Raw genomic sequence first — 24,139 nt, 5'->3', positions numbered from 1 at the left:
CTGTGAACATCCCATAACTCCTAGGTATAAGGGTTGCAATCAGGGAAAGTCTTCTTTTTTTTTTTTTTTTAATTGGGGTATGATTTTTCTACAATGTTGTGTTAGTTCCTGCTGTACAACAGTGTGAATCAGCTATATGTATACATATATCCCCTCTCTCTTGAGCCTCCCTGGCCCCCTCCTCCCACTCCTCTAGGTCATCACAGAGCACTGAGCTGAGCTCTCTGTGCTATACAGCAGCTTTCCACTAGCTGTCTATTTTACACATGGTAGGGAAAGCCTTCTTGAGAAGGACCTTGCAAGCTGGGTCCTAAGAACACTGGGAAGTCAGCTGGACCAGGTTAGGTAGCACTTCTCAGTCAAAGGAACCCTATGTGTAGAGACACAGAGGTGTTAATAGACTATGCTGCATAATTTGGGGCCTCTGAATAGTTAGTTCTAGCTGTATCCTAGCAGCACATCAGAGAAGAGTGGCTTCAACCAGAGCTAGAAGCAAGCAGCTGTATGGTCAGAACTTGAGGGACTCGCTGTGTCGTGCTGAAGGGTTTATGCTTTTTGAAGAATCTTAAAGAAGAGGTAACAGAACTGTATTTGTGTCTGAGGGAGATCTCTGCGTAGCATTGTGATGAGTAGTTGGGGAGGGGTAAGATGTGTAACAAGGCTGTTGATAAAAGTTCTTAGGAGGGTTTGAGCCAAGGCTGTGGAAGTAACAGTGAGGATAAAAAGACAAATGGGTTTGAGAATTACTAGGAATCTGTGTTTTGAAAGCAGTGACAGCATCCTTATCTGATCTGGTGTGGGCCATAGTAGATGGTTGTTTTTTTTTTTCCCCTCAAGACTGGAACTAGAAGGACAGAATCTGGGAGGAAGTGAGTAAATTGAATTTGAGAGCATGTTCAACTGGAGGTGACTGTGGGACAGAGAGGTACAGAAATCAGTGGGGAAAATGTAGGAGAGGATGAACTTTCTCTAGGGAGCATGTGTCATCAGGAACAAGCAAAGAAGCAAGGGATAGATCCATAAAGAAGCCTGAAAGAGAGTGGAGACCACGAAAGCACGTTGGAAAAGTAGGACACACGTGAGGCAAGACTGGGGACCTGTGAGGAAGCAGTTACCAGTGACTACAGAGGGATGACTTCCCTATTAGCTCAGAGGGTAAAGCATCCACCTGCAATGCAGAAGACCTGGGTTCAATCCCTGGGTCGGGAAGATCCTCTGGAGATGGAAATGGTAACCCACTCCAGTATTCTTGCCTGGAGAATCCCATGGACAGAGGAGCCTGGTGGGCTACAGTCCTGGGGTTGCAAAGAGTCAGACATCACTGAGCGACCAACACACACACAGAGGGATGAAGTAAAATAAAGACTGAAGAGTCTTTGAGATTTCACAACCAAGAGGTCATTTATTACCTTCTAGACACAGGAAAGATCCACATTATAGAAAGTTGAGAAGTAATGCATGTTGAGGTAAACACAGCAGTTTAAAACATCTGAAATGTTTTAAAACATTTCACTTAAAAACAAACAAACAAAAAAACCCTTGTCTGTGAAGGCAAGAAAAGGGGTAAGTTGAATGCCTCCTTGGGCATATTTAAATGCTGTGGTAAAAGTCAAGCGGGACAAGAGGAAGGGCTCCTGCCACACTGGTTTTAGGGAAGGAAGCAGGAGGCTTGTGGGAGTTGATGGCCTCTGTTCTGCATATGAGGAACACCACAGAGTTTAGGCTGGGTGGGAGAAGTGAAAGCTTTTGTTGTCAAGGCTGAATAAATGTCTAGATTGAGTGTGAGTGTGGAAGTCTGCGTGTCTGGGAGTAGGAGACATTGAGTCAGAGGTTGGTATGGTTCAACAACACTAGTTGGTATTAAGGTCCAGAAGAGAAGTTATTAGCTTGGATCAGAAACAAAGGAAAATAAGTAAATCTGGGGGATCTAGGAAAGGACCTTTTAAAAATTAGATAAAGTTGGTTATTATTATTATTATTGTAGTTTTAATTTTCTGCTTGTATTTTCCTATTCTAGTTACTGAGTTTGGGCAAAGCAACGTAGAGTGGAAAATCATTATGGAATGTACATGCTTTACTTATGTAAGCTTTGAAAAATGTAAAATTTGATTAAGTTAGAATACATTGTAGTGGATAATCCTGATGGGCAACAGAGTGAGTGATAAGGATGTGATGGAAGTTGGGTGCATTCACTAATTAGATTTATTTATTGAATTTTGGTTGTGCTGAGTCTTCATTGCATCCATTAATTAGAATTGCTGTAGAGTACTACCTTTTTTTCATGCCCTGCTGATCTATTGTTGCTGAGTTTTAACTCAGAAATAATGGTGTGACTAAGAAAAACTGAGAGCTGTGTTTATGTTTATTACAGTCTTCTTTCCCAAAGAAAATGCCAGTCTCCATTGATTATGAATAATGGTCCCTTCTGAAGAGTGTTTTTCTCACTCCTAGATTGTGACCGATGGTCAGTGCTTCCCAGACCTGATCTCCACCATGATGTCAACAGATTTGGCCACTCAGCGGTCTTATACAACAGGTAATTGAAGAAGTGCTTGCTCCTTTTCTCTTACGTTTCAAATGAAAATGAAGTAAAATGTGAAGTGATATTGAACTTACATATTATTTGCAGGATTACTTTATCCCATTTGTGTTTCACAGAATTAGGTATGGATTTACTGATTTATATTTAAATATTTGATGTGGATTTGAATTACTTTTAATGCCATGTTTGTTGATGTGGTTTTAGAAGTAAGCTGTCTTTGGTGTTGTCTGAGTGCATAGGACAACAAAAGTTGTGTGCAGTTACTGTCTTATACCCTCTGCCATTTGCTATCATTTGTGGTGCTTAGGTTGTTGCATTTCTTGTGTTTTGTCTGAGTGGTGAAGAAAGATTTTAAAAAAGAGGGCACTTCAAAAAAAAACTTAGTTATGGGAACAGAAGTGGGAGATTCTGGTGCTTCATATAGATCAAGTCTGTGGCAGTTCATACAATTCAGGTCTTTGTATTATCTGAAGTCTGCACTGTGTTTCATTGCATCATTTGGAAGTGTCTGGCCCAGAATCTCAGAGCTCTTCATAAATCTGCCCCTGGAAAAGCATCTGTCTTATAAAGGAGCTCCAAAGTGGCTGTGTGACTTGTACCTTATTTTTATTTGTTAAAATAGTCTAATCATGTTGTTAATTTTCTCATTTTTGTTTCTGTTGTGATTACTGTTGTTTACTTCATCTTTTAAAATTTGTATCAGTCTTGATAAGCCTTATCAGTCCTGAAACTATTTAAATGCTATAATGCCTATGTATATTATGTTAGGATTCCCTTCGTTTTCAAATTTTCTTTTGTCATAATGCAAGTTAGATGAGGTAATTGACCTTGGATGAGGGAAGATAAGAAAGCAACCTATCACCTGAAGCTATCACAGCATTGTTAATTTGCTGTACCCCAATACAAAATGTTTTGCTGTTAAAATAATAAAAATTTTAAAAAATAAAATAAAAAGAAAGCAACCTATCTTGGAGATGTGAGGGAAGAATAAAACTTAGACACTGGAAAAAGGGACATCTTTCACAAAGTAAACACTTAGTTGAAACTTAGCAATAAATATGGTTTTATAGTAGAAACATTTGATAAGTATAGATTAGAGTGGAAGGATTTTTTTATTGTAATTTGAGATGTTATCTTAAATTGTAATATGTATTGCCTCAGTAAGGAAAACCCTTAAAGTTTTCTAGTAAATGCCTGTTGATGCTTTTCATTGGAAAAGCAGTGGGTACATTTTGTTATCATCTTAACCTGTGGGTGCCTGGCCTCAGCTTTTTTCATCTTTAATATGTTTTCCTAGCATAGGACTTGGCAGGTAATAGGCATTTGCTAAATGGCAGCTATTAGTACCATAATGATAATTAGCAAAAAAGTGGATTTTCTATCAAAATATTTGGAGGTTTTATATGAACTCAGAGAGTTGACAATTTATCATAAGATGTAGTTTAACCATGAATCAAAATTGGAAATGGCTTAAAAATTGGTTATAATGTGTTTATTTTTGTATAATCCCAGTGGAGTTTTTGAGCCTGTATGTTTCTGTGTGTATGCCTAGGGTTGGAGGGCATGACAAGGGAGTTATGTAGGAAAAAAAACCATAGCTATTTTAATATTTTTTCAACATTTTTCTTACTGTAGTATAGTTGATTTACAATGTTGTGTTAATTTCTGCTATAATGGTTAGTTTAATTTTGTGAAGTAATTTACCTAAGGAGAAACTCTGATTCACAAGATATTCACATGTTTTGAATGATAGTTCCCTTAACTGAGCACCAGCATTGGGCCAGCTGTGCGTCACGTAGTTGTTGTTCTTGTGGTTTTTGAGGGAGGCAGGAAGAAGCATGGGCTGGGGACATTGAGACTGCTGCAAATGCAGCAGTTCTTTCCAGTTCATTGCTCCAAGCGTCTTTGGAGGACTCTGCCTACCTTCACATGGCCGATGTGACCAGAAGTATTCAGGATTGCTAAGAATACCTGCTGTACTGGGAGGCTGCTGCTGCTGCTGCTAAGTCGCTTCAGTTGTGTCCAGCTCTGTGTGACCCCATAGACAGCAGCCCACCAGGCTCCCCTGTCCCTGGGATTCTCCAGGCAAGAACACTGGAGTGGGTAGCCATTTCCTCCTCCAATGCATGAAAGTGAGAAGTGAGAGTGAAGTCGCTCAGTCATGTCCGACTCTTCGTGACCCCATGGACTGCAGCCCACCAGGCTCCTCCATCCATGGGATTTTCCAGGCAAGAGTACTGGAGCAGGGGTACTGGGAGGCAGATGGTGCTTATTTGGTTCAAGCAATAAATTGACTAGTTGAATCCAGACTGCTGCTGCTGCTAAGTCGCTTCAGTCATGTCCGATTCTGTGCGACCCCATAGAAGGCAGCCCACCAGGCTCCCCCGACCCTGGGATTCTCCAGGCAAGAACACTGGAGTGGGTTGCCATTTTCTTCTCCAATGCATGAAAGTGAAAAGTGAAAGTGAAGTCGCTCAGTCGTGTCCGACCCTCAGCAACCCCATGAACTGCAGCCTTCCAGGCTCTTCCATCCATGGGATTTTCCAGGCAGGAGTACTGGAGTGGGGTGCCATTGCCTTCTGAATCCAGACTACATAATGTGATACTAAGTAAGCCAATATGAAGTTAAAAATTAAACCTGGTGTTTGTTTTTGGTTACTAATATATTTCAGTTTACAGATACAATAAAAATACAGCCACAGAATCTTTATGCTTTAATTAGTCCTCTGTTGATTTGGGGAAAATTGAGACACAGTGAGAAGGAATTGCTTGATACCTCATTGTGGGTTAGTACTAAACTTCCTGGCAGATTATGGCATATCAGAGTTGGAAGAGAAATCATCTGTTCCACTGATTAGAATACAGCTTGTACTGTGCATTAAATTTCTATATGCATTCATCTCTTTCTTATGGTCTGTTTTCATTACACAGTTTTGATTAGAGAGCCTTTATCTATGCTAGCAGCCAGAAGAGTAGATAGGTTATTGTAACTGTTCTGACTAAGCACAGGCCATTGTGAAAGGTTGGGATTTGGGAGGTAAGGTATAAGAGTGATTTTTGAGATCTTGAAAGATAATTTTTTACAGGACTTTTGATATGTGAGGTTTGTCTAAAGATTATAAAAAGTATATCATACATTTGTTTATGTAGGTTTCTAGTAAACTCTTTTTCTCTCTTTTTTTTTTTCTTTTAGAACCATGTATGTATTTGGTGGTTTTAATAGTCTCCTCCTCAGTGACATCCTAGTATTCACATCGGAACAGTGTGAAGCACACCAGAGTGAAGCTGCTTGTCTCGCAGCAGGACCTGGTGTTCGGTGTATGTGGGACACAGGGTCATCTCAGTGTGTCTCCTGGGAGCTGGCACCTGAAGCACAAGAAAATATAAAGTCAGAATGTTTTTCTAAAAGAAGTATGTTTTTTTTCCTCTTCTTAACATGAAGTTAATTTGAAATCTCATTTTATCTCAATTGTGAAGGCACTTACCTATGTGAACTTTCAGTGTTCATTTTATTATCCAGAATTATTCCAGTAATAACATAGGCAAATGCTTTATGGATGTTTGAAAACTGGTTTGTAAACATTTGTATAGTGGATGGGAACATGCCATGTCTGCTGTTTGCTAATGATGAAGAAAAAACATTTTTAGCATTGCATAGACTTTGTATACCTATTCCAGAGGAAAAGGAAAGTGAACTCACTCAGTCGTGTCCAACTCTTTGCAACTCCATGGACTGTAGCCTGCCAGGCTCCTCCATCCATGGGATTTTCTGCTCAAGAATACTGGAGTGGGTTGTCATTTCCTTCTCCAGGGGATCTTCCCAACCCATTGAACCTTTGCCTTCCACATTGCAGGCAAACTCTTTACCATCTGAACCACCAGGGAATCCCTTCTACCAGCTTCAGAACCTAGATGTTTATCTCTGCACTGTCCCCATATGTTAGCTACTAGCTACCTGTGATTATCAAACACTTGGAATGAGACTGGTATGGCTGAAGAAATGAATTTTTATATTTTAACTAAATTAAAAACTACATGTGGGGACTTCCCTGGCGATCTAGTGGTTAAGACTCTGCTGTTCTGCAACAAGGGACATGGGTTACATCTCTGAACAGGGAACTAAGATTCTGCATGCTGGGCAGCCAAAAAGAAATAAAAACTACATGTGGTTAGTGGCTACCACATTGAATTATGCAGTTCTGACATTAAGGATAAGATTAAGAGGGCCAATCCAGAAATGCTATGTTGAAGTAGATTGTTCTAATAGATAGAGGTAGAGTTACTGTCTTTGCAAAGTATTATTCTTTTCTAACCTCTCTAGTTGAGCGCAGCAGTGATAGCAAGGCAGGCAGTTGCTGAAGATGAACAGTGATCCCTGCTTCTAGAACCACCCCTTGTATTGTCCAAGTTTTCTTCACCTTACCTACTCAGCTTCTTATTACCCTTTTTTTTTCTGCCATACAGCACAGTGCAGTACAGTGAAGTCATATGTGAGAAAGTCTTTTTAAAGTAAAAAAAATGTCTCTGCAAATTATTTTTTCACTTCAGTTTATTTAAAGTATGTTGACTGAATTTCTTAGCTATTAGAGTTACCATGGTATAGTAGTCACTATGTGAGTTATGATGGACAGAGGCAGCTTTCAACTGTCCTGGAAAGTTCCAAATTAAACTGAACATAAATCCTCAGTAAGGAACATCCAGTCAACTTTCCAGCTTCATTGGTGGTCTCATGAGTGCTAGAGAACCAAGATGACCAGAACGTTTTAGGGCTAGTCCTAAAAGGGATAAAAGCAGTGAAGTGGTTATTTTTTAACCATATGTTAAAAAGTTCAAATTAAATGTGCAGGTTTATAGGAAATGGTATTTAATTCCCTTAGATGATTCATTATGAACTCGTCTCCAGTGTCACCTTCCTGGTTTACTCTGCTTTCTGTGTGGGCCCAGGCCGTGGAGTGGTAACAAGGGCAGGAAGAACAGCCTCAGGAGCAGGTTGCTGGGATCTTTGTGAGGGGATCTTCCTGCCTTTTCTTGTCCATGGATTCTACCATGTGCCATGTCCATGAATGGTTGAATAGATGAGGCAGAAGTTGTATAGCTTCTCTTTCATTGCTGACCTTGACTCATCTAGGGTCAGTAGGAAATCAACAGGTCTGTAGTAACCCAGAATTTCTTACATATATGTGTATTGCCTTTTTTGGGGTTCTGTGTGCTGCCTGCTTCCTGAACCCAGAGCAGCCTTGCCTTTATAGCTAGGAGGAATGGCTTGGTCCCCTGTACTTCTTTCTTTGGCTCCTGGGCAGCTCTTGGTGTTCATTGAATTGCTAGTTGATTTCTTTCTTGGGAAGAAAAGTCTTCAAAGAACCAGACCTATTTCCCTTATTGTTGAATTATTCTATCTTTGTTTTTCACCTTCTGTGTACTTTTTGTTGGGAGAATGGAGTACAAAATGGCTTTTCTTCATATTGTTTACTTATTTCTAAGTGCTATTTAAACCTGAACACACCAATATATTTTCCTGCCAGTTTCACTCCTCATTTTACTTTCAACCCTTGTTACTTTTTTGTTGTGGTGGTTGTTTTGCGTCAGTGTCATATTGTGCTCAACATCAGCTGTAAGGGACTGTGACTTTTCTGAAAAGAAGCTGCCACAGTTGATGAGTTTTCCTTGTCTTCACAGTTTTTGACCATGACAGATGTGACCAGCTCACGGATTGTTACAGCTGCACAGCCAACACCAATGGCTGCCAGTGGTGCAATGACCATTGTGTCCCTACGAACCACAGCTGCACAGAAGGCCAGGTCAGTTTCTCAGGGATTTCAGAGGATAGAAAAATCCCGAGTGGGGTTAGGTATAGATTTTAGTGTGTATGGTATAAATACTAGCCCAGAATTATTTTTGAAATCTTCAGTGTTGATTTGGATTTTACTGTTGAGTCAAGTTTCTTTTAGTAAGAGATGCTCTAAATGTCCAAATTCCAAAGGTTCTACTAGCCAGGAGGATTGATGTTTGTGTTTTAGAAGAAGGCAAGACTTATTCTGAGTATGCCCCAGTCCCTAGGCATGGCTGTACCTAAGGGCTAGATTCGTGTGAAGCTTGTAATGGCGTGCTCCCTCTACCCATGCTAGGTTGGAGAGCAGAAATGGACTTGAAACTGAAAGTGAGTCAGGTGTGTAGCCGCCAAAATAAAGTGTGGAAATAATAGACCTTTGCAAAATCTCCTTGTCTTACGTTATATTTTGACTCAGCCTGATTTATGCTTATCATTTATGATTTTTATTAGATTATAAGGCAAAAAAAAGAATGACTCAACTTTTATAATTTTGGACGGTTTATAAGACATTCTTTGTCAGTCGGTAAACATCTCATAAAATATAAAATTTTTATACTGTTTAAGAGATGATTTAAAAAGCAGCAAGTTCAACATTCACATTTTACAGATGCATCAGTTGAAACATGGTGTTTAAGAGAATGCACTGTTTCCTTGCCAGATCCTTGCATGTCCTTGAACTTTTCACTATAATGTTTCCACTGCAGTGCTGCTTCACCTACATCTTATTTGTTTATCTGTTTGTTGTAGTTTGCTTCCTCAGTTAGACTTTGTTGCTTTTAGTATCCTAGTTGCCCTCCCCATGAGTTCTCTCTGTGGATATAAGAGAAAAGCTTTTGTCCATTGTATTCTAGATCTCCATTTTCAAGTATGATCATTGCCCCAAGGATAACCCGATGTATTATTGTAACAAGAAGACCAGCTGCAGGAGCTGTGCCCTGGACCAGAACTGCCAGTGGGAGCCCCGGAATCAGGAGTGCATCGCCCTGCCCGGTAGGCATTGCAGAGGCATCTTGATGTGGATGGGTCCAAAGACTTCACACGCACACACTGTCAATACTGCAGCCTAGACTGAACCCAGCCAAAGGGGAGAACTCATTTTATCCATTCATCCCCCACTCCATTATTGTGGTTGTTATTTTTTAAAGCAGAAATATAGTTCTTAAGTATTTACTTCTACCATCCTTTGAAAGCAAGTGAAGCGTCATCTGCTGCTGTGGAGAATCGAATCACAGCTTGACTCCATATCATTGAGCCTGCTCTGTTGTCCCCACCCCACTCTGCAGTGGTAACCTGGGAGTAGAAGGCAGCAATCTCAGTGGCCAGTCTGCTGGGTACTTTATGAATTGTGTTTCACCTTCTGACAAGAAGGAAAGGAGAGATGCCCTTCTCAGCAGCACTTCCTGAAATGACCCCAGCCCCAGATAGCTCAATTTATACCACTTCTGAGGTTCAGGATGATGAGTTGTGAGCCTGAAGCCAACCAGCCATGGCTGAAACTCTATGATATATTTGCTTAGCGAGGAAGTCCAGGAGGTGGTCTGCTGTGGCTCTGTACAATAGAAGTACAGGGTAGCTGGGCTCTACTGGGCCCCTTTTGAATGTCCTTTGGAAGTACTTGATTCAGCTTGCTGGAGTGGACTTCTTGTTCTTTACCTCATTACATCACAAACTTGAGTACACAGCAAAGTACCTGGGGTCTTTCCAGAAGCCAGAATCTGGCACAGATTTGTGGTGGGGCCCTAGAATCTGCATTTCAACAAGCAGTGACACTGATGCCACACTTTGAGGAGCTAGTCTTTATCTCTCTTAAATGATCCCTTTCCTGTGACTTTCCCTTCATCTCACTGGCTGCTGATGAACATTGTTGAGAGTATCTCCAGGGTACTGTTGTTCTAATGAAGTTGCTTTGCTCATGCACTGTCTTCCAGGAAACATGTATAACTTCTGAGCAGCTCTTTTTGTGGGTTCAGGAAGGTCACAAGAGCAGATAAACTTCCCTGGTTTGGCTTACTTCCCCAAAAGACTCTTTGCGTCTCACTTTTAGGATGTTTTGTGTAACTTGAGTTTACCTCCCACTAGATGTGAAAACAGTGTGTCTTTTGTAGACTTGTTCACTCACCAACTCACTTCTGTTCTTGCAGTTTTCTACCCCATCTTTTCAGTAATGCATATTCTACTTTTTACTTAGGATTTTAGTCTGTTTCTAATTGTTCTTCAAAAGATGCTTTATAAATTTAACACTGTCATCAAACAAATGTTTTTGTCTAAGACATGGGAAGATTGACCTCAGCATATGCATTTGAGGTCCAGGAAATAAGACTGATAAACATTAAAAAAATTCTTTTTATTCTGTATTTGATCCTTGGTAATGTGTCTGATATACTCAACACATCCAAATGAAGTATCTAGAATTGAACTCAAAAATATTATTTAGATTTCCAGTGACTCAAAGTGGTAATATAAGTAAGTTTGTGTGATTTCTAAACCTCTTTGTTTTCTCTCCCCTCTTTAATAAAGAAAATATCTGTGGCATTGGCTGGCATTTGGTTGGAAACTCATGTTTGAAAATTACTACTGCCAAGGAGACTTATGACAATGCAAAATTGTCCTGCAGAAACCACAATGCCTTTTTGGCTTCTCTTACAACTCAGAAGAAGGTAGAATTTGTCCTTAAGCAGCTGCGAATCATGCAGTCATCACAGAGCATGGTGAGTTAAAATCCTTGGAACTTCCATCTTTCTACAAAGAGCATAACTGCAGCTTACCTGTGACATGTTTGGCAGGAGGAGGAATGCGAGTAAGTGCAGTGTAATAGACTGTAGAACTGCACTGTCAAATTCTCTTCCTTTAATATTATATATTCTTTTCTTGAAATTTCCAACACATTTTTATTAGTCATATTTCATTAAATTACAAATGAATAATTATGTATATATTGAATAGTAACATGTTGACATATGCACATATCCTGTGATATCTGTAGACTATTTCGTATCTGTTTTATCCCTAGCTTCTGCTGGGATTGGGGAAGTGGGTGCTATTATTAATTAGCTGAGTTGAATTAAACCAGGTTTCAGGCATTATTACAGTGTATAATATGATTTAATGTTAATTATCCTAAAAATGGACATCTGTGGGTCTTTCTTAGATCTGATCAGCCCAAAAGGAGAGGACATCTTCTTATTAAAAGTTTCTGAGCACAGAAAGGCCTCAAGTTCTCTTCCTGTCCATCCACTGCTCTTGGGCAGCTTGTAGTTGATATACAACATGACATTTTGTGTATTTAGTCCAGAGTCCTAGAACAGTGGTCCCACCCTCAGTTAACTGATACTCACAAGATAGTGCTCTTTCAACAATTCATAGTCTTGTGATCAGATTGACAGTTGAGAGACAACTAAAGTAATGTGCTTCCACAGCTATAAATTGTCTTAGAGCCCTGGTTTGTTTGGAAAAATAAGAAAGGGCGCTGTAACCTTTAGGACAGAGGCAGGCTGACAGACAGAAAGAGGTAACTCCTGAAGACAGAAGGAATGAGCTGGACTCTCTGTGCATTGATCAAAGATACAGAGATTGAGGGGTGAGCTGCAGGTAAGTTTGCATAACTGGTGCAGACTGAATGGGAAGGAATTGCTGTAGCTGGGCCTTATGAGAGATCAGTACCAAATCCTATAAGTAAATAAATATCACTCATTGCAACTAAAAGTAACAACTTTAGGGTGTTGTTTTTGTTGCTGTTTTTAAAGTCCCTTAATAAGCATTTTCCCTGGAGAAGGAAATGGCAACCCACTCCAGTATTCTTGCCTGGAAAATCCCATGGACAAAAGAGCCTGGTGGGCTACAGTTCGTGGGGTCGCAAAGAGTTGGACATGACTGTGTGACTGAGCACACAATATTTATGTTTATTTTTTCCTCCCCAGAATGGAAATACTGTACATTTTGTTTTATAACTAGCAAAAGTTAAAATATCTTTTATTTCTGGGCTAAACTTTGTACACATTTTTTTTTTAAACTGCAACAAGAAGGACATTTCAGTAGAGCAAGAGACAGACTTTCCTTGGAATGAATTCCCAGGAATTCATTGACCTATTATTCCCTATAAAATTTATTGACAGCCAATACGCTCTGCCTCCCCAGCTGAACCTGGGAATCTTCAATCATCTAACCTAGCCAGAGCTCCCAAAACAGGCTTAGATAACAATAGGCATATAACCAGTGTTTCATACATACTGATATGGTATTTCATTTATAAATAGATATTTCAACCAGCTTGGGGGTGGCTATCTCTTCATAGCATTTGTCATAGAGTATAGAAATTTAGGAACTTGATTATTACTTTGCTGTTAATCTCTGTGAAAATTCTGATGTCTTCTCTGACATCTTTCTTTGATGTCTTTTCTATCCTTTGTAAAATGGCCATATTAAAGTGCCAGGAATGATAAGTAACATAAAAATAAAGGTCTGCACTAATCCACCATGACTGATTTGAGATAAGGAGGTTTTCCTGTGTCCTTTGGATACATGTAACTTAATAGTTTTTATCTAGAAGCTAGTTTTGGTCAAGACATTGATTATATTCATAGTCTGTTTTGCCTACAGTCCAAGTTCACCTTAACCCCATGGGTTGGCCTTCGGAAGATCAATGTGTCCTATTGGTGCTGGGAAGATATGTCCCCGTTCACAAATAGTTCACTACAGTGGATGCCATCTGAGCCCAGTGATGCTGGATTCTGTGGGATCTTGTCAGAACCCAGTACTCGGGGCTTAAAGGCTGCAACCTGCATCAATCCACTCAATGGTAGTGTCTGTGAAAGGCCTGGTAAGTATATGGTTGCATTATACGTTACTGGACATTCAGTGAAAGAGAAACTGTAGGAGGCATAATTAAGTGTTGTGAAATTTTCATGAAAACACAGGTGGAGTATTGATTTCAAGCATATGAAGCAGAGGATAATGCAGAATTTTTAAAGCAAAAGGAAGTAGTATGAGCTGTTAACAAAACTAAAAATAACTAGCATTTTCCTGGTTGCTCAGTAATAAAGAATCTGCCTGTAGTGCAGGAGATGTAGGTTCGATCCCTGGGTCAGTAAGATACCCTGGAGAGGAAATGGCAACCCACTCCAGTATTCTTGCCTGGAAAATCCCATGGACAGAAGAACTCTGTACATGGGGTCACAAAAGAGTCATACATAATTTAGTAACTAAACAACAATATGCTAATTAGAATATTGTTATTTAGAATGTTTTTATTTAACAGTGAGATTGATTGGTTTATTGACCACAAAAAGTATTGACAGTTGATCCAAAAGGCATATTTCTAGTTGTTGGCAGAGAAATGCTGTGGAAGATAGAACAAAAAATCCAAAGAAAAAATCAGAAAAGCAAGCAGATCACTGCAGGGATACTGAACAGAAAGTGTCAGTGGGGAGAAAAATAATTGGTATAGTCCTGTGGGTCAAGAGGCAACAGAACCAGACATGAAACAACTAATTGGTTCAAAATTGGGAAAGGAGTACAACAAGGCTGTATATTGTATCCTACTTATATAACTTATATGCAGAGTATATCATGTGAAATGCCAGGCTGGATGAATCACAAGCTGGAATCAAGATTGCCAGGAGAAATATTGACGTCAACTCAGATATGCAGATGATACCACTCTAATGGCAGAAAGTGAAGAGGAACTAAAGAGCCTCTTGATGAGAATGAAAAAGCTGGCTTAAAATTCAACATTAAAAAAACTAAGATCATGGCATCTAGTCCCATCACTTCATGGCAAATGGAAGGGGAAAAAGTGGAAGCAGAGACAGATTTTATTTTCTTGGGCTCCAGGATCACTTTGAATAGTGACTGCAGCCATGAAATTAGAAGACACTTGCTCCTTGGAAAGAAGGCAATGACAAACCTAGACAGTGTATTAAAAAAAGCAGAGACATCACTTTGCCGACAGTGATCCATATAGTCAAAGCTATGGTTTTTCCAGTAGTCATGTACAGATGTGAGAGTTGGACCATAAAGAAGGCTGAGTGCCAAAGAACTGATGCTTTCTAATTGTAGTGCTAGAGAAGACTCTTGAGAGTCCCTTGAGCAGCAAGGAGATCAAAGCAGTCAATCCTAAAGGAAATAAATCCTGAGTATTCATTGGCAGGACTGATGCTGAAGCTCTAGTACTTTGGCCACCTGATGCAAAAAGCCAACTCATTGAGAAAGACCCTCATGCTAGGAAAGATTGAGGGTAGGAGAAGAGGGTGGCAGAGAATGAGATGGTTAGATAGCATCATCGACTCAGTGGACATGAATTTGAGCAAACTACAGGAAATAGTGAAGGACAGGAAAGCCTGGTGTGCTGCAGTCCATAGGGTAACAAAGAGTCGGATAGGACTTAGCCGCTGAACAACAACAGGAAGGAAAAGCAAACCTTCAGCACAATAACGCTGCAGGAGAGTGCTGAAGGAGCCTCCACTTGGAGTTGCTGCACAGGCTTGAAGCTTTGCTCTAGGCACGTCTCAAGTTTCATAAAGACAGGCACAGGTGGCATGTGCAGCACACAGACAAGCCTTTGACCATTGCCCTTCTCCTGCAGGGGATCTCACAGGCAGTAGTTGGAATTTTGTGGATGCTTGTGGGAGGCTGGACTCCATTGACATCAGGTCTCATTTTAGGAAGGTATTATAATTTGTCTGAGGAATGCAGGGATGTGGAAGAGAATTCAGATCACTGTGGAGTCACATTAATATTTATTATTTAACCTTCCTGCAGGGAAATTTTTCAGCCATTTTGGATTCTGGGTGCTTTGGTAAAGTTAATGAATGTTGTGGTTCTTCTTTCCCTAGAATATACAGAGATATAATGTTACAGATTCAGGTGGGTAGTAAAACTTGTGAAGTTCATCTTGGGTCTCCTATATTAGAACCTCTTCTCTTATGGAAAAATTAGCTTGTTCCCTCATATCTGTCCTTTTCTTTGAAAATAAAAACAGTTTTTCCCCCCAAGTGTATAAATATACATGACTAACCAGTACATGATGACCCTAAGACTTTGTGTTTTCTTCTGTGTTTAATGTAACCCACTGAATTGACTTCATGACACATTAGTGGGTCACAACCAAACTGCAAAGCCTTTGACCTTAGCTGACATGGTGGGAGCTTTAAATGTCTCTCTTGGATTCACTTCCCAGCTAACCACAGTGCCAAGCAGTGTCGGACCCCTTGTGCCTTGCGGACAGCCTGTGGGGAGTGTACCAGCGGCAGCTCGGAGTGCATGTGGTGCAGCAACATGAAGCAGTGCGTGGACTCCAATGCCTACGTGGCCTCCTTCCCTTTTGGCCAGTGTATGGAGTGGTATACCATGAGCAGCTGCCCCCGTGAGTGAAAAGTGAGCTCTAAGCAGTGTAGATGACAACACTGTGTGTAGGGCAGTGCTGTCAGCCTCTGAACTTTCTGGGGATGAAACCAGACTTCACCATCTGCTTAGGTCTATCCAGAGACTGCCTGATATGAACCTGCATATAGAATCAAATACAGTGACACAAGTAAACAATTGTAGAATAGATCACAGAGTACAGAAATAACTTGCTGAATCTCAGTATCATATTGCCCAATCTGTGGAATGTCTCCACATCTTTATCTCCTAATTCATAAAGTAAGTGCTTTCCAGAAGATGGTCTGTAAAGTCTCTTCTGCCTCCAATATCCTAGGATTGCGAGAGAAGACAGGAGTCTCTCTTATAGGTTGGACAAAATATTGGGCTGTTTAAAATTTTATTATATCATTTGAACAATCACAGAATAGGAATTTTGACTAACAGTTGATTCATCTTTTAAAGAAAAAGATAATTTAAATATACAATGAATCTAAGTCTACATGTAACTTATGTTTTTTTACAGCTGAAAATTGTTCAGGCTACTGTACCTGTAGTCACTGCTTGGAGCAACCAGGCTGTGGCTGGTGCACTGATCCTAGCAATACGGGCAAAGGGAAATGCATAGAGGGCTCCTATAAAGGACCAGTGAAGATGCCTTCTCAGGGCCCTACAGGAAATTCCTACCCACAGCCTCTTCTCAATTCCAGCATGTGTCTGGAGGACAGCAGATATAACTGGTCTTTCATTCATTGTCCAGGTAAGATGTGTTCTGTGTCCCAAATCTCACTACCTACTTACAAAGAATAAAGCCTTGAAAGCTACATTATTTATATGGATTTCTTTAAGGGGAAAAAAAAAGAGATCGTTTAAGAAACTATTTGTTTCATATGAGAAATATTGTTAATGTCAATTAATGAAAATACTAAGAATTTTCTATTGTTTTGCTAACTTTCATTATAAAAGTAATGAAATGTGTTCATTATAAAAATTAGCTATTACAGATATAGATAAAATAAAAACTATAATTCCTCATCTCTCAGTTCAATTCAGTTGCTCAGTTGTGTCCTACAGATATAGATAAAATAAAAACTATAATTCCTCATCTCTCAGTTCAGTTCAGTTGCTCAGTTGTGTCCGACTCTTTGCAACCCCAGGGACTGCAGCATGCCAGGCTTCCCTGTCCATCATCAACTCCTGGAGCTTGCTCATACTCATGTCCATCAAGTCGGTGATGCCATCCAACCATCTCCTCTGTCATCCCTTTCTCCTCCTGCCTTCAGTCTTTGCCAGCATCAGGGTCTTTTCTAGTGAGTCGGCTCTTCGCATCAGGTGGCCAAAGTATTGGAGCTTCAGCTTCAGCATCAGTCCTTCCAATGAATATTCAGGACTGATTTCTTTTAGAATTGACTGGTTTGATCTCTTTGCTGTCCAAGGGACTCTCAAGAGTCTTCTCCAGCACCACAGTTCAAAAGCATCAATTCTTCAATGCTCAACCTTCTTTATGGTCCAACTCTCACATCCATACATAACTGCTGGAAAGACCATAGCTTTTACTGTACGGACCTTTGTCAGTAAAGTAATGTGTCTGCGTTTTAATATGCTGTCTAGATTGGTCATAGCTTTTCTTCCAAGGAGCAAGCGTCTTAAATTTCATGGCTGCAGTCACTATCCACAGTGATTTTGGAGAAAATATCATCTGTCACGGTCCATTGTTTCTTCATCTATTGCCATGAATTGGTGGGACCAGATGCCATGATCTTCGTTTTTTGAATGTTGAGTTTTAAGACAACTTTATCACTCTCCTCTTTCACTTTTATCAAGAGGCTCTTTAGTACCTCTTCGCTTTCTGTCATAAGGGTGGTGTCATCTGTGTATCTGAGGTTATTGATATTTCTCCTGGCAGTCTTGATTTCCAGCTTGTGCTTCATCCAGCCCAGCATTTCCTCATCTCTAATTCTTCATAGAAGGAAAAACTTTTAACAGTAATACATGTACCTTTAGATCTATAGTTTTTTAAATAAAAAATACTGTGAGATATACTATGCATATAATATGTTGTTCTGCAGTTTTCTTTTTTACTTAAAAATACGATGTGATGATTGTTAGGGGAAAAATTAAAAATAAAATCTCCTGCCAACCCAGAAATTCCTCTCTACCGATGTAGGAAAGAAAGTGTTATTACTGAGTAAGCATTAAACCAGATGGTAGTGCACATTTCAGCAGTCCACTAATGAAATACAACAGAGAGAAATCCCATCCTTTTAAATATCCCAGTGTATACAGTCCATTCTATACTTGTCCACAAAATGAAGGTAACTTGTCTTTGTGTGAGAGGATTTGACACCACTGTTTGCTCTACATTCTTTCCTAGTTTATTGTGAATTTACCTGGTAATTGGGGTGGCCACCTTTGTTAATTGCCTTTACCCAAAGGAAAAAACAAAAAGGAAAACAAACTTGTATCATTGACGCAAGCAGATGGTTATAGTTTGGATCCATTCCCACACAGAGAGGGTAGGTGGCTGGCTTGCTTGATGTTTACATTTCAAAGAGATGGCTCTTAAGCCCTTAACAAAAACCGTGTCTGCTTTGTAATGCTGACTTATGGCTTATTTAGGTTTTAAAGAAATTTACGTATGTTTCAAAGGAATCAGAGGTTTTTTTAATGCAAATTTTCCTACTGAAATGCTCTTAAGAATAGGGAGAAGGAAAACCTCCTCTTTCCTTTGACAAGAAGAAAAAAAGGAAAAATTCAGCCTGCCTATCTACCTCCCTCCTTCCTTCCCTCCTTTTACCCTTTTCTCCCCTCTTCCCACTCCTTCCCTTTCTTCCCTTCTCCCAATCCTTCCTCCTTTCTATCACTCCCAGTGGTTGATGCAAGAAGGAATCAACTTTGAGTTGATGTAAAATTTGAGCCTTGATCTGCTGGGGTAGCTGCCCTGAGAAACCAGAGAAAGTGGCCTTTGATTCAAACTTCCAGTAAATGCACAAAATTACTGATGGGCTGCCAGAACAATTGGGAGAAGCTAGACAGGTGCAAAGACTCCCAAGAGATTAGTGGATAAGAATTTCTCTGAAATCCTGCCAGACAGTGCCCCTGACTACTGGACTGTGAAGACTTCTATAAGGAAAGTTACTTGGTGAGTCTATAAGGAAAGTTACTTGGTGAGTCAGTCGCTTAGTCATGTCCACTTCTTTGGGACCCCATGGACTGTAGCCCACTAGGCTCCTCTGTCCATGGAATTTTCCAGGCAAGAATACTGGAGTGGGTTGCAATTTCCTCCTCTGGGGGAATCTTCCTGACCCAGGAATCGAACCTGAGTCTTTTGCACCTCCTGCATTGCAGGCAGATTCTTTACCATCTGAGCCACCAGAGAAGCCCATATCACTTATATGGAATGTCCAAAAAAGGGCAGATATTTAGAGACAATAAATAGATTAGTGATTGCCTAGGACCAGGGACAAAATTGGGGAATGATGGGTTCAAAGTTTTACAAAGTAGCTGTACCATTTTTCATTCTCACTAGCAGTGTTAGAAAGGTTCAGATTTCCCCACATCCTCATCACACTTGTTTGATTGTAGCTGTTCTGGTGTATGAGAAGATGAGAAATGGCATGTCACAGTGGTTTTTTTTTGTTTTGTTTTGGCTGTACTAGGTCTTTGTTGCTGCACATGGGCTTCTAGTTGTGAGCAGGGGCTACCCTTCTTTGGGGTGCACAAGGTTCTCGTTGTGGGGGCTTCACTTGTTGCAGAGCACAGGCTCTAGGCATGCGGGCTTCAGTAGCATGCATAGTCTTAGTTGCCCTGCTGCATGTAGGATCTTCCCACACCAGGGACTGAACCTGTGTCCACTGCATTGGCTGGAGGATTCTTAACCACTGGACTACTTGGCAAGCACTGTGATTTTGATATGCATTTCCCTAATGACTAATGATTCCCTGATGGCTCAGATGGTAAAGCATCTGCCTGCAATGCAGGAGACCTGGGTTCAGTCCCTGGGCCCGGAAAATCCCCTGGAGAAGGAAATGGCAACCCATTCCACTACTCTTGCCTGGAGAATCCCATGGATGGAGGAGCCTGGTAGGCTACAGTCCACAGGGTTGCAAAGAGTCGGACGCAACTGAGCAAGTTCTCTTTCTCTTTCTCTTTAATGACTAATGAAGTTGAGCATCCTGTTGGCCATTTGTATGTCTTCTTTGGAAAACTATTCAAATTCTTTGCTCAGTTTTAAAAATTGCATTATCATTTTACTGTTGACCTACAAGAGTTCTTTGTGAATCCAGATACAAGCCCCTTATTGGATATACAGTTTGCAGATATTTTCTCCCATTCCATGGGGTTTCTTTTTACTTTCTTGATGGTATCTTTTGAAATACAAAAGTATTCTTTTACCCTGTGTGCTTTTGGTATTGTATAAGAGAATCAGTGCCTAACTAACCCCAAATTACAAAGGTTTACTCCTGTATTTTCTTTTAAAGTTATATAGATTTATCTCTTTGTATTTAGGTCCATAATTCATTTTGAGTTAATTTTTGTATCTGATGTGAAGTTGGCATCCAAACTTATCTTTTTTTTTTTTTTGCCCAAACTTATATTTTTGCATGTGGTTAGCTAGTTGTTCCTGCAACATTTGCTGAAAAGACTATTTTTTACTATTGAATTTTGGGAGGACATTTGTGTACTATTGAATTTTAGAAGCACATTTTTTGAAAATCAGTTGAATGTAAGAAATTATTTCTGAACTCTCATTTCTGTTCCATTGACCATATGTCTGGCCTTATGCTAGTATCATACTCTTGATTTCTATAGCTTTGTAGTAAGTGTAGTAAGTTTTGAAATTGGGAAGCCTAAGTCCTCAAACTTTGTTCTTATTTTTCTAAATGGTCATGGCTGTTCTGGGTTCCTTGAATTTCCATTTTGAGGATGAATTTGTCAGTTTCAGTAACATCAACAAAAAGCCAACTGATATTTCATAAGATAACTGCACTGAATCTATAGACCATTTGGGGGTATATTGCCATCCTAATGGGGCTTCCCAGCTGGCGCTAGTGGTAAAGAACCCACCTGCCAATGCAAGAGACCTAAGAGAGAGATTTGACCCCTGGGTTGGGAAGATCCCCTGGAGGAAGGCACGGCAACCCACCCCAGTATTCTTGCCTGGAGAATCCCATGAACAGAACAGCCTGGTGGGCTACAGTCCATAGGGTTGCACAGAGTTGGGCACTACTGAAGCAACTTAGCGTGCTTTGTTGTTCCGTTGCTCTGTCGTGTCCAACTCTTTGTGACCCCAGGGACTGCAGCACACCAGGTTTCCCTGTGCTTCGCCATTTCCCAGAGTTTGCTCAAACTTATGTCCGTTGAGTCAGTGGTGCTGTCTTACTATCTCATCCACTGCCACCCCCTTCTCCTTGTGCATTCAATCTCTCCCAGCCTCAGGGTCTTTTCTAATGAGTCAGCTCTTCGCATCAGGCGGCCAAAGTATTGGAGCTTCAGCTTCAGCATGAGTCCTTCTAATGAATATTTAGAGTTGATTTCCTTTAAGATTGACCGGTTTGATCTCCTTGCTGTGCAAGGCAAGGGATTCTATAAAGTTTTCTCCAACCCACAATTCAGAAGCATCAGTTCTTCGGCACTCAGACTTATTTATGGTTCAACTCTCGCATCTGTACATGACTACTGGAAAAACCATAGCTTTGACTACATGGACCTTTGTTGGAAAAGTAATGTTTCTGCTTTTTAATACACTGTCTAGGTTTATCATTGCTTTTCTTCCAAGGAGGCAGCATCTTTTAATTTCATGGCTGCAGTCATGGTCCACAGTGATTTTGGAGCCCAAGAAAATAAAGCCTGTCACTGTTTCCATTGTTTCTCCATCTATTTGCTATGAAATGATGGGTCGAGATCCCATGATCTTCATTTTTTGACTTAGCACACACACACCTTTTTAACAGTATTAAGCCTTCTAGTTTATAAACCTGGAATGTCTTTCTATTTCTTTAGTTTTTTATTCTCTTTCAGCAATGTTTTATAGTTTTCAGTGTTTATATGTTATGCTTGTTTTGTTAAATTTACTCTGCAAAGTATTTTATGCTTCTTCAAGTATTGTGAATTGAATTATCTTACTTTTGTTTTTTGACTGTTCATTGTTAGTATATATTTAGAAATAGAATTGATTTCTGTTTGTTGATCTTGTGTCATGCAACCATGCTGAACTATTATTTCTACTATTTCTTTAGTTGATTAGGGTTTTCTTTATACAGGGATTGTATTGTCTGCTAAAAAAGACAGTTTTACTTTTTCGTTTCCTATCTGGACACCTTCTTTAAAAAAATTTTTTTTGGAGGACTATTTGGCCTGACAAGAAACTCCAGTACAATATTGAATAAAAGTGATGAGAATGGACATCATTGTCTTGTTCCTGATCTTAGGGAGAATGACTTCAGTCTTTTTCCATTATATATGATATTGGCCTTAGTTTTTTCATACATGTCCTTTATCAGGTTGAGAAATTTTCCTTCTCTTCCTGGCTTTTTGAGGGCTATGATTGGGTGCTGAATTTTGTCACATAATTTTTCTGTATGTTGATAATCGTGTGGTTTTGTTCTTTAGTTTATTAATACTATACATTATACTAATTGATTTAAGGATATTAAACCAGCCTTTCATCTCTGGAATAAAGCCCATTTGCTCATGATGTATAATTCTTTTTACTGTGTTGCTGGATTCAGGTTTTTTTTTTAATAAATTTATTTTAATTGGAGGCTAATTGGTTTACAATATTGTCGTGGTTTTTGCAATACGTTGACATGGATTCAGTTTTCTAGTTGGGTATTTCGTGTCTGTTTTCATATAGGATATAGATCTGTTCTGTAGTTTTCCTTCTTGGGATGCCTGTCTGATTTTGGTACCAGGGTAGTACTGACTTCATAGAGTGAGTTGGGAAGTGTTCCCTCCTCTTGCATTTATTGAAAGACTTTGCAAAAAGATTGATATTAATTCTTCTTGAAGTGTTGATAGAATTCACCAGTGAAGCCATCTGGGCTCGGATTTTTCTTTGTGAAAAGATTTTTGATTATTCATCCAATCTCTACTTAGTAGGGAAGTAAAGTATAATACAGGCAGATTTCTGTTTCTGTTTCAGTCAGTTTGGGTAGCCTGTATTTTATAGGAATCTTTCTATTTCATCTAAATAGTCAAATTTTTGGCATACAGCTGTTCATATTATTTTCTTGTAGGCAGCTTTTAGCTATATGTGTTTTCCTATTTAACCTTTTGAATGGTTTTTGTTTTGTGTCTGATTTTATTTTATCCTTTTCTTTTTACAAAGTTTCTAAATATTGTGAAGTTTTTTCAGAGCTTGCTTTCTTATTTTATGAATGCAGTGATCCCTCAAGCCTCCCTGAATTTACGAAAGTTAATATTTTTCATTCTCTTAAATTTCTTGCACTGATCCTTCCTTCAGAGTTAGTTGTTCCACGTGTTGATCTTGGTGATGCCTTTAGCTTGGTAATTTTCTCAGACTAGTGATTCCTCAAGGTTGATTTGTATTTTTAACTGAATGTCTAGACTTATGAGTACTGGGTATACTGAGCTGTTGTGAAGGTGTGGTGTGATGTCCTAAGGGAAAGGCTGGCTAGCTAGTACCAGCACTCTCCAACTCTGGTCTGCCCTGGCTGTGGATGAATGGTCTCTATTCCTCCCTCAGTGAAGGGAGGAAGGAGCATCAGACCAGGTGTCTGGATGTGTTTGGCATGTTCATGATTGTGCCAAGGGCCTCCCCACTTGGGGTATTCTGAATACTTCTAGAAATTCAGTGCTTCAGAAGTATCCCTCTCTACTTCTTATAGCACTTTTTCCTCTTATCCCAAACCCTTGCTTTTACATTTCTTCTATACTTTCAGTGAAATTTGAAGGGGAAGAGAGAGAGAAGCATTTGTTCAGTGTTTTTATCAAATCAACACATTGTATACTTTAAGTGTGCACTTGAGATTTATACAGTATTCCATGTCAGTTATATCTCAGTAGAGCTGAAGAGAAGAAAAGACAGGTCTGCTTATAGAGTGTACACTACATGAGTGGCCCCACCTGAACTCTGCTGTGCACAGCTGTCCTGAGCAGCCCTGAGAGGTCCACACATCATATTTCTTTCTAGTTGTGAAGTCCTGTATGCATCAAGAATCAATAATTCCACTTATAAAAATGTTTACTTATAAAGATGGTTATTTTTCTAAAATGAAAAGTTGAAAGCAAGCTATCAGAATGTAAGGAAATGGTTAAGTAGCTATTTGGCTTCATAAAAATTATTCTACCATTTAAAGTTTTGTTATGTTAGATGAAATAATGTAAAATAATTGTGATCTACATTTTAAAAAATCAAAATTGAATATTAATATAAATACAACTATGTA

General features: G+C 39.6%; 1 protein-coding gene across 1 annotated transcript in view; it reads left to right on the top strand.

The window, feature by feature from the left end:
* Window positions 1-24,139, top strand: part of ATRN (attractin) — a 191,025-nt gene that overhangs the window by 93,641 nt on the left and 73,245 nt on the right. Inside the window, exons 12-19 of the mRNA XM_010836630.1 lie at window positions 2,452-2,536; window positions 5,736-5,953; window positions 8,219-8,340; window positions 9,224-9,362; window positions 10,890-11,080; window positions 12,969-13,188; window positions 15,547-15,732; window positions 16,255-16,488. Coding sequence (XP_010834932.1) covers window positions 2,452-2,536; window positions 5,736-5,953; window positions 8,219-8,340; window positions 9,224-9,362; window positions 10,890-11,080; window positions 12,969-13,188; window positions 15,547-15,732; window positions 16,255-16,488 — 1,395 coding nt within the window. The remainder of the gene's footprint in view (window positions 1-2,451; window positions 2,537-5,735; window positions 5,954-8,218; window positions 8,341-9,223; window positions 9,363-10,889; window positions 11,081-12,968; window positions 13,189-15,546; window positions 15,733-16,254; window positions 16,489-24,139) is intronic.

Source organism: Bison bison, unplaced genomic scaffold (genome assembly GCF_000754665.1).
Source record: "Bison bison bison isolate TAMUID 2011002044 unplaced genomic scaffold, Bison_UMD1.0 scf7180017864063, whole genome shotgun sequence".
In the NCBI taxonomy this organism is placed as follows: domain Eukaryota; kingdom Metazoa; phylum Chordata; class Mammalia; order Artiodactyla; family Bovidae; genus Bison; species Bison bison.
The sequence above is the reverse complement of the archived record's forward strand: the minus strand, read 5'-3'. Positions and strand labels throughout refer to the sequence as shown.